Source organism: Camelus dromedarius, chromosome 7 (genome assembly GCF_036321535.1).
Source record: "Camelus dromedarius isolate mCamDro1 chromosome 7, mCamDro1.pat, whole genome shotgun sequence".
Classification (NCBI taxonomy): Eukaryota; Metazoa; Chordata; class Mammalia; order Artiodactyla; family Camelidae; genus Camelus; species Camelus dromedarius.
This window is the reverse complement of record NC_087442.1, coordinates 75,032,719-75,045,591: the sequence shown is the minus strand read 5'-3', so window position 1 is coordinate 75,045,591 and position 12,873 is coordinate 75,032,719. Positions and strand designations below refer to the sequence as shown.

General features: G+C 39.0%; 1 protein-coding gene across 1 annotated transcript in view; it reads left to right on the top strand.

Moving 5' to 3' along the window:
- Nucleotides 1–12,873, top strand: part of RELN (reelin) — a 444,598-nt gene that overhangs the window by 323,878 nt on the left and 107,847 nt on the right. The window contains exons 21-24 of the mRNA XM_031455857.2: nt 1,090–1,282; nt 2,076–2,188; nt 7,826–7,963; nt 8,857–9,043. Coding sequence (XP_031311717.2) covers nt 1,090–1,282; nt 2,076–2,188; nt 7,826–7,963; nt 8,857–9,043 — 631 coding nt within the window. The remainder of the gene's footprint in view (nt 1–1,089; nt 1,283–2,075; nt 2,189–7,825; nt 7,964–8,856; nt 9,044–12,873) is intronic.

The following is a 12,873-nucleotide window of genomic DNA, read 5'->3' as shown; positions in this document are numbered from 1 at the left end:
CAGCTCAGTCCTTTTACTGTTTGTTTCTTTTAACATTTTTTTCAATCGAAGTGCAGTTGATTTATAATGTTGTAATTTGTTTCTGGTGTACAGCATAGTGATTCAGTTGAAGTCCTCTTACTGCTGCAGAGTGGTACTCGACCTGCTTCAGAATAGCAGTAGCGAGTACTGTGGCAGACGAACCCCGGTGTGGTTGGCCCTGGGAATATTTACATTGGCCCATACTTAACTACACTGACAATGTGTCCATATTTTAATGTCCTCTGGTAGGTTATAAATTCCCTGAGGAGTTTTCTCTGAAAAAGTCATTGTGCCTGCCTTCAAACAGTTTACAGTCATATAGTACTCAGTTGGGACCCACTAAAACATGGGAATTTTACTAACGTGAAGTACAGCCATTAAAATTAAATTATGATGTTTTCAGTACTTAATGCCTGAGCATTAAAGACTATTTGGAAAAATAAGAAAAACGAAAAGTTTTAAACTGTCTAATTTCCTACCACCAAACACAGCCACTGTAAACATTCTGGTGAGTTTCCTTCATGCATTGTTTTGTGAATTTTTTTATCTTACTCTATCACATACAAGTTAATGTCAATTCATTACCAACATAAATATTTGAAATATGGACAATCTGTCAAGTGGCTATACCAGTTTACTTAAGCATTCCATTTTCCCTATAGTTTGATTTTAAAGTGGTTACCAATTCCTGCTATAAGTAAACTGCAATATTCATCATATTTCATAAAATTATTTTTGAATTTAGAACTATTTCCTTAGGATAAATTCCAAGAAGTGAGATTAATGGGTCAAAGGTTTTATATTACTCATGAGCAGTATTATGAGTGAGTACCCATTTTCAAATATATTTGATAACCCTAGGTATTAACTTTAAAAATATATTGCTTCTTTGATAGGCAGATTGTTTCAAGTTTCATTTTTCAGATTAACTGAAATCCACCCTAGAACTTGGCAAGGTTTATGTAAGTAAAATGAAGCTATGTTGATATATTATATGAAATGAAGAGCTTGAGTTTTCCCTAATAAATCGCTGCTCTTAATTTTCTGATTTCCACCTGTATCTTTCAGTTTTACAGGAGATTCTAAACTTGCCTCAAGTATGCGCTATGTGGAAACACAGTCAATGCAAATAGGAGCATCCTACATGATTCAGTTCAGTCTGGTGATGGGCTGTGGCCAGAAATACACTCCGCACATGGACAACCAGGTGAAACTGGAGTATTCAACCAACCATGGCCTCACCTGGCACCTCGTCCAAGAGGTAAGTCTGTTTTCTCTAAAGCTTGTGATAGGTAGCCTTCACCTTTTTACATAGGAAGCAAAGAATTATAATTCTAAAAGTTTAGATTTGGTTGAAAAGGAACAATGTTTTTTGTAATTTAGAATTGACATAAAGTCACCAGTGGATTACAAGGATGCCACATTCAGCACTATCAGATACTAAAAGGCAGTTGAAAATAAAAAAGAAACGGGAATAACTTTAGAACTAGATACACCAGGATGGTGTTTTGAACATTATTTTTTCTAATCCTCTTTCTCTATAAATGTCTCTTCTTTCCCTATAGCACGTCTTCATCTGTTCTTTTCTAAGTCTCTTCACCTGTAGGTAGACCATATGAAGAATATAGTATCTCTTGCCTTAAAAAAACAAAAAAGAAATACGTAGATCTAGTTTCTTGGAATACAGTGTACTTCTTTATATATACATACTGGTGACCTGATATTACCATAAATGTAAAAATACCATAGTGAATAGTATAATTTTACCAAATGCCGGTGTTATGCTAACAAGCAAAAAAATGGATCCTAATCCATTTTTTGTTTTTCCATGGAAATTGGAAGACATTTAATTCCATTGTGGCAAATGGTTTCAGTTATTTCCCAAATATTACAGCTTCACAGAAGAAAAAATTATGGATTGCATCCACATTGCGAATAGTTAAGATTATAGCATTAGATTCCTCTAAGATCTTTTTCGCTTGCGTGAGTGAGTAAACATATTGCCCATGGAGGAAACAGAAGCCAAGTTTAATTTTTGCCTGATTCTCTTTTAGGAATGCCTTCCAAGCATGCCGAGTTGTCAGGAGTTTACAGCAGCGAGTATTTACCATGCCAGTGAGTTCACACAGTGGAGAAGAGTCATAGTGCTGCTTCCCCAGAAAACTTGGTGAGAGATGACATCTTTAGATATGGCTGTCACTTTAGCATTTACTATCTCTTTAGCACAATGAATAAAAAGAAAAGTTAAGCATAACATGGCAAGATACGTCCTTTTTTTTTTTTTTTTCGGTATCAAAAGACCCAGATCTTTCTTTTATACTGAGGATATTTGAAAAAATAGAGCTAATGAAAATTTGGTTTCCAAATGGTCCTACCTTTTTCTTACCTCCATTTTTTGACTCAACTTTTTATGGGAAAATTCAATGAACCGGTTCCTTTGGGTATGCCACATAAAAGATGATACAAGGATCTCCTGTCAAGACAGTTTGGATTGCAAGGCTGTTTTCTTGCTGCAAGGCTACACTTTTTCTTTTGAAAGCTTGATATATACTCTTTTTCTGTATTCACATTCTTTCAGTAACAATAAAAATCATCCTCCAGGCTCCGTAACTAGGGAGAAAGACATTCAATAATGTGAAAGAGAAAAGCACATTTTTTTCCCCAAACATTACATCATTTCATGTTAGACTGATCACACTGGGGGCAGTGTGAGGAATGAATTGTATGAGAAAGAATGGAGACAGGTCGGGGGTCCAGGCATTAGATGTTTAGGTGGCTTAGAATATGACCGTAATGGACATAGAAAGAGCCATCATTTGTGAAATATATTTTAATCAGATATGGCTTGTTGATGGACCAGATGGGGGCTGTGGTAGAAAGAGAAGAATCAAAAGCAATTTCCAAGTTCTGAGCCTGGGAAAATGGTTGGATGGTAGTACCACTGACTGAGATAGGAGAGACCAGAGGAGTGGATTTAGGGCAGGAATTGAAAATCATAGTACTCCTTGTTCTGTGATGTGAACTTTGAGATACTTACCTATTCAAACATAACAGTCGAGAAGCCAATTGGACTTGTGAATCTGGAGCTCAGAAAAGAGGTTGGGGCTGAAAAGGTAAATACTGTAAGTACTATTTAAATCCTGGGACAGGATGAGCTCACTCAAGAAAGAACCTTTGGTTAGAAATTAGAAGACTTAAGTTCTCAGCATATCTCTACCAGTAGTCAAGTACATGCCTTACTCATTCCAGTCTCTTCAATCCTGATTCCTTATGTGTAGGATGAAGAGGTTTAAATCATCTTAAAGGTCCCTTGCAGTTCTGGAATTCTAAGATTCTATGATTTGTGTGGCAGAAAAGGCGTAAAAGAGACAAAAATTATATTTTTCTGTGGAATCTGCCTTCCAAGACCCCTTTTGTAAAGAAAATTACTAAATCACCCCTTCTCAGAATGTTTGATACAAAGTTAGCTCTACACAAAAACAATTGGTTAGATTAACAACCTAGAATTATTATTATACCTCCTTTAGTTGAAGATTGAATTACTGCGTTATAGAAGAATGCCTCCTTGATTATTTTTAAGGATTCATCGTTATGTCAGTTGGAAAATGCTTGAAATTTGATTTCCACCGATTTTTTATATCCAACTGTGAGCCATTTCCTGGGTACTCTATTAATGCTTTGTATAACAAGTTGCTACTTTTTCTAACACCCTACTATTTTATATCTACTGCTGGGAATATAATCAAGACTTTTACTTAATTTCAATGATATTCCAAGCATATCTATCAAGATTATAAAAAATCAACACATCAAAAAATTGAAATACTGTTCATCCTTTGTGCAAAACTGAGGTTCCCCCCTGCCCCGCACTATTTCACCATTAAGTATATTACCCTCATTATTTAAAAAATGCTGATTTTTATTTTATTGACATGTGGGCTACAGTTTCATTATGATAAGATAATACCGATAGTGTATTTTAGAAATGTCCTTTCATTTCCAGTAACATTTTAAATTATTATTCTTAATTAGTGTAGCTTAGGCAATATCTGAAATGTCCTTTATCAAAAAAGCTTTGCAGGTTATTTTACACTCACATTGTATGTTGCATTATTTCTTAGCTTAAAAAGTAGTACCACTGGGTTGCACGTTTTAGTATAGTAAGAAAAGGTCAAATTCTCATCAATGCTTATTAGACACTTGAGAGGAAATACATTGATCTTCAAACTCTTTAGTTCCAAAACAGTGCCTGCCACATTGTGGGGTGCTCATTAAATGTCTGGAAATTAAATAGGATTTCAGTTCAATGCCTCAATGAGCTAAAGAGATGTTTTATTACAAGCTATCTCTTTTTACAGACTGAAGAAAAATCTGCTAAATTATTCCTCGGACCATTTGCCTTTAAGTACATGTATGTAAATAACTGAATTCTGCTTTTTCAAATTTCCTTCCAAAGCTCAGGGTAAAGAAAGTAAAAATGTTTATTAAAAACAAACAACCCAATAGGTTATTTATTTTAACATTTCTACTGACTAATACTTAAACATTGTTGCTGTAGTATTTTAAAAAAAAATAGTGTTCAACTGATTATTATCACTGTTTTCGGATCTATAATGCTTAAAAGCTCTGTTGTAAGGATAAAGTGCATTTATTCTCCTTGGCATTCTTGATCACTTTATTATATTCATTTTGAACTTTTGTAAATGGCATGTTTTTCCCAAGCATTGGGGAAAGGAAGCAAAGTTTAGGTTGAAGCAGTATTCCTTTTGGCAAATCTTTCTTCTGCTGTTTTAATTCAAGCATGTGCAGCTATAAATCTAATGCAGACAAGCAAATGTGGTCTGCATTGTCGAAGATCTGTTACCTTTGGAAATTATGCTAGATAGGACAACTTAGAGTGGAAATATTGAATATCTATACACCTGCACAAAGAAATTATATTGTATATGAACTGAACATTTGTTACCCAATGAAATTTAATTTTGTTTTTATGAGAGACATTTATGTAAGAACAGGGCCTAATGAGACCCAAACAGCTGTCAGTTGCTGACTTCATAAACAAATCAACACCTAATGACTGAATGAGTTTCAGAATAATTGGGTAAATATAATTTCAGTAACTCTGAAGGTGGGAAATACAGTTTAGCCTTCATTTACCTTGATTCCTCAGGTTACCTAACTATCGAGAGAGAACTCAATGCTGTTTTATTTCGATCTAGAAGTTTATAAGGGCGGGGGCATGGATCAAATAAGGAAAAGACTGTCAAGTTTTGTTGCCTTTGAGAATCCATAGAGTTTGGATTTTGAATTCAAGTCAACTTCATTTCATGATCCACACAGCAGTAGTGTCACTTATAGACTCAATCCAAAGTGCAGAAGATTTTCCTCCTAAGAACACTTAGTTTTGAGAGAGACAGAGAGGGAGAAAGAGGAAGGGGGAGAGAGAGAGAGAGAAAATTGGCAAATTAAATATTTGTAGTGAGGTTAATATTTAGCAGTGATGCAGCTGCAAATCAGTGAGATCACACCTTGTGTTCTCACGTGTGATCCGCTTGAGAGTGCTCACACAGCTAGTTTTTTTTCTCACTAAAAATGAAGCCAGTATTCAACCTCTGTTGCTTTCCTTTCTGTTAATTAACATCACATTAAACTGTGGATTGTCATTTTTAATGGAATAATTCACTTTAAGCTTTTTATCTTCAGGAAATATTATCTTTTCAAGAGTTCAGAGAAGCATGGAAGGATTAATTTACTTAGCAAAAGAATTTGGAATGTGTTTACATGTGACTGTTTAGAGCATAAATAAATTAGGAAATCTAGGTCAGGTTTCTGCAACCCTCCAACCCCATTTTAATGTTTGAAATATCAAAACTTCAAAATAATATATGCCCTGAATTTCATGCAGGCATGTGATTGTAAAGAAAATAAACTATCACCTCGGTCAACAAAGCACCAGAGCAATCATTAAATTTGTGAGCTGGAAGGAATCTTAGAAATCGGTTTGCGCAATCCCTTTATTTGAGAGGTGAGGAAGTAGAAGCCCCTGAAGGCTTAAATTCCTCACTAAAGGTCACACAGCTGATAAATTGCAGAGCCAGGGTCAGGTCCCCTGACTCCTAGCACATTCTTCACTCCATTACCTACAGAAGGCAGAAACAGGCTGCCCTTTGCTGGCCTGTCCATCCATCCACTCGTTGACTCATTTTTTTTTAGCAGACTTTTTTTGTGCTCTTACTTTATTCTGTTCCTGTACAAATTACTGAGACAAAAAGATATCCCTGTCCCCAAAGAGCTCACCATCTAGACACCTGTGGCCCTAGATTTGACTCAGATAATCATCAATCTTAAAAGAATATAGTCATTTCTGCTTTGCATGACACCAGTGCATGAGCCTTAATTTACTTGTTTTCTGTAGGGCTCTACTCTCTCAGACAATGCACCTACTTTTACAGCAGGCTTTTCTAAAAGCCATTTCTTAATGGGACCGTGAAAATTGTGATGGCTGTTTGATTACAGATGTAAATTATTAACGAAGAAGAGGTTCATCTGTCTCTCTCTCTCTGTATGTACCACGAAGAGCACTGATATGCTGCAAACCCTTGTCTACCGGGTTCACCTCAGTGAATCCTGGGATTATCCTACTAGGAATAAAAATGCAACTGATTAGCCACAGATCATTGGTAAAATAAACAGTAAAGGCTTAGTCTGGATTTTAACAGTCTGTTAGGTACTTAGAGAGTATTTAATATGTGGGTAATTGATGCAGTAGACTTTAATGGATCATTCAGAACCATTAAGATCAAGTGTATCTGTAGATAGTATACTCGGGGAGGGTTTAATCAATGGAACTGAGCGTACACGTTAATTCTGCAAATTCTTTTTGTTTTCGTTTTGCACTTTGACCAAAAAGAACTGATCATGGATCCCTGAAAGTTCCTAGAGGTGAAAACTATGATGTGATATTAAAAAAATTTTTTGTGGTAGTCGATGAAGAGAAACCTTCTTGGCATTGCTCTCAAAATAGCCTCTTCTTCGGACTTTATGTCTGGTTTAGATGAATCAAGGTCCCAAGTGTTTCTCTGTGGGTAATGGACTGTGTAAGTGTTTATCTCCACTTAACATCGGCTTGCCCATGAAACCCAAGCAAGTTAATGTTTCAGAAATAATAAGCAGAATTTAGCACCCGGATGTTCTTACCTGTAATATAGTACATTGTGGCATGTCCCCTCAACCCCCCAAACAATAGCTCCAGACAAAACTTTTGTCTTATGTTGAGAGCTGACTGGAAGTCTTCCAGTAACTACTGGTGCACTTTATTGTAAGAGACTGCATTACTCTGAGTTAAACACCTCACACTTTCATCTATGAAAGAGAGACTAAATTTATACTAAAATAAACTATCCTCAGTCAACAAAGCATCAAGTATACATTTTTTTATTTTTACTATAAATATAGTTTAGTATAAATCTTTATTATTAAAAACTTTCTTCCTTTCCTTTCCTAGTGTTAAACCCCTGTGCAACAACAACAAAAATTTGATACTCTCTTTTTCTTCAAAATGTCTCAAATTAAATTAAGATTGCGGTAGATAACAAAATAAGCAGATTTCTTTTTAACTTTCCTTATGGATGGGATTGTTGAATCAGACAGTCCCTGAGTGGAAATTAAACGATTAACGGGAAATGATTGGCAGCTAAATCCAAATTCCAGAGAGTCCAATGTGAAGGATTCTGAACTCTGACCTCTTTGTCTTTATTACCACAGGAGAGTTAAAACTGTTTTGATTCCCGTGCCTTGTTTCTAGGTCCAGCGCCACCCGCTTCCGCTGGAGTCAGAGCTATTACACGGCCCAGGACGAGTGGGCGTTAGACAGCATTTACATCGGGCAGCAGTGCCCGCACATGTGCAGCGGGCACGGCTCCTGCGACCACGGCCTGTGCAGGTAGGTCCGCGCGATTTGAAGGCGCGGTTGACTGCCTCTCAGGATGTGTGTTTAGAAGGTACCACAGCAGCTGTCATCAGCGTTATATGAATCGCCTGATAAATAAGGAAATGGCCAGAGGAAAACGATGCCTCCTTTCTTGTCCTTATTTAAGATGTAAAAGATGTTGCATTTAAATAAGCGTAAAGCCATATATTCTAAATTGCAAAATCTAACCTCAACACAAGGCCTCCTGGGTTTAAATTTCAAAGTTTATTAATTAAGCCCAAAGCCCTCTTTGGTAGTTCTTAGAGCCTTGCTGTTGTTTCCCTTTCCTTCCCCTGACAGTCTGCAGGCACTAGTCAGACAGCTGCTGCACACTCTCCTGCTCCGCTTCGCAGCAGCTCAAGGCTGTGTGCAGGGGAGATGGTGATTATCGCTAATGAGAATGAAATAGGAGCACACCTGGATACTTAACGACTCTAAAAGAGACGTAATTTAACCCGAAAGAGGAACTATAAAACATGGCCACAGTTACACTGGTTGAGCAAAGAATTATATGGGACCTTTTAAGGTTGCAGGAATCACCTCCCTCCAGCCACGCATGTGCACACACACTCATCTTTTTTCACTACTCCTTGATGCCTTATTTCTACTGTTACAGCACTATTGCTTTTCAGAAGGGGTACTATCCTTTTTTTCTTTTTTCTTTCTTTTTTTTTTTTTTTTTTTTTTTGCCATATTTAAAACCTGAAAGTTGTTACCACCCATACACACAGATTAACACTATGGGGAAAAATCTAGTGTGGATGATAATCCCCGAGCAAAAGCGAGACACAGGAGGTGTTGCAGGTCAGATGTGGGCATTCACACAGGTGTCCGTCATTTGCCCCCTCGGCCCTCCTCCCTCATAGGTGTGACCAGGGATACCAAGGCACCGACTGTCGCCCGGAAGCCGCCCTTCCCTCCACGATCATGTCGGATTTTGAGAGCCTGAATGGTTGGGAGTCTGACTGGCAAGAAGTTATCGGGGGAGAAATTGTAAAACCAGAGGAAGGCTGTGGGGTCATCTCTTCTGGATCGTCTCTGTATTTCAGCAAGGTATGACTAAGAGCCGGGAGTCAGTGATGGGGCTGTGGCTGTTTCAATATGTGGCTGATGTATGGAGCTGTATGAACCAGAAGGTACAAACATGACATAGCTTTATTTTCCCCACACGCCCTCCTTTTGACTGGAGTTTTGTCAAATTCCAATACCTTAACTCCATTTGGGAAACTCTTATAGTTTTATGCTTACCTTTGGTCACTACAGATCCAGGTTAGGACCTTTTAAAATTCCTGTCCCTCTTGTACATGACTTAAAGCTCATGGCTTTCCTTTCTTCCAATGCCATCCAGGAGTGTGTCTTGCGGTGCCTTGAGTGGGGCAGGGTCTTGTCCTCTTCTCATCCAAGTCTTTGGAGGGTGTGTGAGCAGGCCGACCTGTGGGGGAGGAGGAAAGTGGTGGTGGAGGGGGCGGAGCTTAGAGGTTACCACCAGACTGCCTGTTTCAGTCTGATTCTGTGACCTTCTAGCTGTATGACTGTGAGCAGATTCATTAACCTCTCTATGATGTGGCTTCCTCCTCTGTAAACAGTATCTACCTCATTAGGGCTATTATGCAGATTAAATGAGTTAGTACTTGTAAATCATGTAGAACAGTGTTTAACACATAGAAAGCACTTCTGTAAGTGCTTATTAGATTTGTCAATCCATTAATCCCAAGAATATGATTAGAGGGAGGAAGACTAATGGTGAGGGTGGGGATGGGCAGAAGCACTCCTTGGGAACTGACCAGCTGTCCATCAAGAGCAGACATCCCAGGTCCTACTTCAGCTCAGTTTGGTGGCTGCTGGTGGCGTCTGCTGATGTGAGACTGCCCTAGTCAGCTTGGGCTACTGTAACAAAACACCATAGACATGGGTGGCTTAAACAGTAAACATTTTTTTCTCACTGTTCTGGAAGCTGGAAAGTCCAAGATCAAGGTACCGGCAGATTCGGGGTCTGGTGAGGCCTGCAGATGCAGGGATCTTATGGCATCCCATGTGGTGGAGAGAACAGAGGGAGGGAAAGCAGACACAAATCCCATCATCGGGGCTCCACCCTCGTAACTTAATTACCTGCCTAAGGTCTGACCTCTTAATACCATTCCTTTAAGGAATAAGGTTTCAACAGATGAATCTGGGGGCACCCCAACGTGAAGTCCACAACAGAGACTCTGAGCAGAAGTTTTTCCTGCAGGGTTCAGCTTCTCCAATGGCAGCAGACAGGTCAACATACCAACCAGGGATGAGGTGCCAGCCAGAATCCCTAAGTTCCATTTTCTTGGAACACTCCTAACTCATGTTGCTGGGTTAGGGCTGGGGCTGAGGGAACCCCCTCCCTCTCTTCTCTTGCTACGCTCCAGGCAGGGCGGTCTTTTCTTCCTCCCTCCTCCAGTTCATCTCTTCATGCAGTCTTCCCAAGGACTGCAGAGGAGAGCAGGCCAGGTTCTCCAACCCGAGCAGGGTGTCCAACCGCAGCTGCTGGCAGCTCTCTTTAGAACATGGGGTGGCTAGCAGCACTTCTTTCTGGCAGGGACTATAGCCACCGATTTTAGGACAACTGGAAATGTCCCCTTCCGTGTCACATAACATATACAGGAGGGTAGGTGATATACCGTAGGGCTGCTGTGTTGCAGAACCTGTTTGGGCAGAAATCCAAAACAAGCTAATTTATGCAAATGCAAAAATAGGTACAGCTTTTGTTTTGATGCAGGTGCAGAACAAAGAATCAGCAAGTAAACAAGATAGGGAATGGTAGGAAATCAGGGGTGGATTCCATTTAATGATATTTCTTATCCATTGACTTTGGCAGTCCCCTGGTCATTATTATTAGAGTTAATAGTCAACAAGTGACCAATATACATTGCATAGATCTGGGTACACTGTACAGTTGTGCAGAAATGGAAAGATTGTTTCTCCCATAACCATCAACTTTAAAACAAGATTATGGATCCTTAACCAATATGTACCCAAACATTCTGGTAAACGTGTGTGCACACACACACAGATATTTTAAATATAAAAAGGTTACATATCAATATTTCTTCCACTTAATTCAAGATTACATCTGGAGTCAAAATATCAGCCTTTGTACCTGGGCTCCAGAACTCATTAATCGGTTCACCCTGCAGAGTTATAACATCTTCCTGTGTCACAGGTTTCTCAACTGTAAAGCAGGATAATGGGAGTGAGTTAATGCAGGTAAAGAGTAAAGAATAGTGTTGGGCACAGAGAAATAGCTTTAAAAGTGTTAGCTATCATAATTACACTCTATGAGAATAAATTTCAAATTGGTATCATTGAAGATTTCCATATGTATGCCCTGCCAGTAACTTAAAATCAGCATTTCAAAAATAAAACCGTCCCCTTCCTCTCCCAATCCAGCTTTCTTTCTAAATTTTTGTCAGAATCTGAGGATCACATTTTTACTTTTTTCTCTTGTATCAGTCAGATCTGTTTTGAATTCTAAGTAAGAGGGAGAAACTCACTTAAGCGAAAAAGAAGGAAATTTGGTTCATGTAATCAAAACACAGGAAGGGCTTAGATGAAACTGGCCTCAGAGATATCTGGAACCGGAAACCCAGATGCCCACAGAACTCTCTCATTGAGAGGAGACTGTATTTTCAGGCCAGCCATCCTTGTGGGAGTGGAACTCAGGCCACGGAGCTCTGTAAGCAGCTCTGTAGGAAAATCTGGGGAAGGTTTCTCATTGGCCAGTCATGAGACCTGGGAATGGTGCACAGTGATTGGTGTAGCCAGAGTTATATACTCAGTCCTTTGGCGAGAGGTGGGATACACAGTTTGGCAGCCCCACCAGCCAGCATGTTTGAAGTAGAGAAAGGGTCCCTTAAGCCTTTTGCAAACCACTCAAGATTAATTTCTCTAAAAATATGCTTCTATCCTGTCACCCTTTCATCACAAATGTTCAGGATGGTCTCCAATACTGCTGTCCTAACTACATTACTTATTTTCTTTTTCCAAATATGAGTCATCTGGTCCAGACAGGAAGCTCACCTCATCATCCCAGGTTTTGCCAATTTCCCTGTCTTTGCTTGGTCTCCACTGCTCACCAGTATGCCTTCCACCGTCTCTCACATCCTTACAAACCTGGCAGTGTCTTGCCCCATCCTGCTGCTTCCCTGGAGCTTCCTGGGACCACAGCAGACAACACTGGGCTCTCCTTGTGTTCTCTACATACATAGATCATAAATCATATTTTTATTTTTATCCTCACCGTACCCAGCAAAATGCAGAGTCTTAGTGACTAAGCTGAACTTCTAGATAAGATGTTCCACTCAGAAATGCATGCCTTGCACTAGGCATTTATATATCAATAAGCACCCTTGGGACTGAATAGATTGGAGCATTGATAAGATTGGAGCATTGATAACTGATCGTATGACCAAATGGGACGTAACAAGGAATGGAATGTGGCCTGCTGCTCGAAGCTGTCGTTAGTCTCATTGCAAATACCTGTGAACTCTCAAGTTTGTTTTTGTAACGCATGGTATTGAGCCTGGTCTAATTGACACATGGTAATTATTTGTTGAAGAAAGGAATGAATGAATGAAAGAAAATTGGAAAACAATAAAAAGATCTAAAGAAGTGGTTATTTTCAAATAAATATAGTAGAATTATTTTTCTAGTAGCATTTTGATTAAGAAGATTTTCATGGGAGAAAAAAGATAGTTTTATAAAGCATTTTAGAGGTTTTGTTATAAAGGCTCTAGATCCCGAAGGCATTACCTTTAAGTTTTGTATTACTTTATCTAAACCCCAAAGCCATGTCGACCTAGAATGTCTAGGGGCAACTGAGGGTAATTGCCACACTCCAGGACTGAGGAGATCCT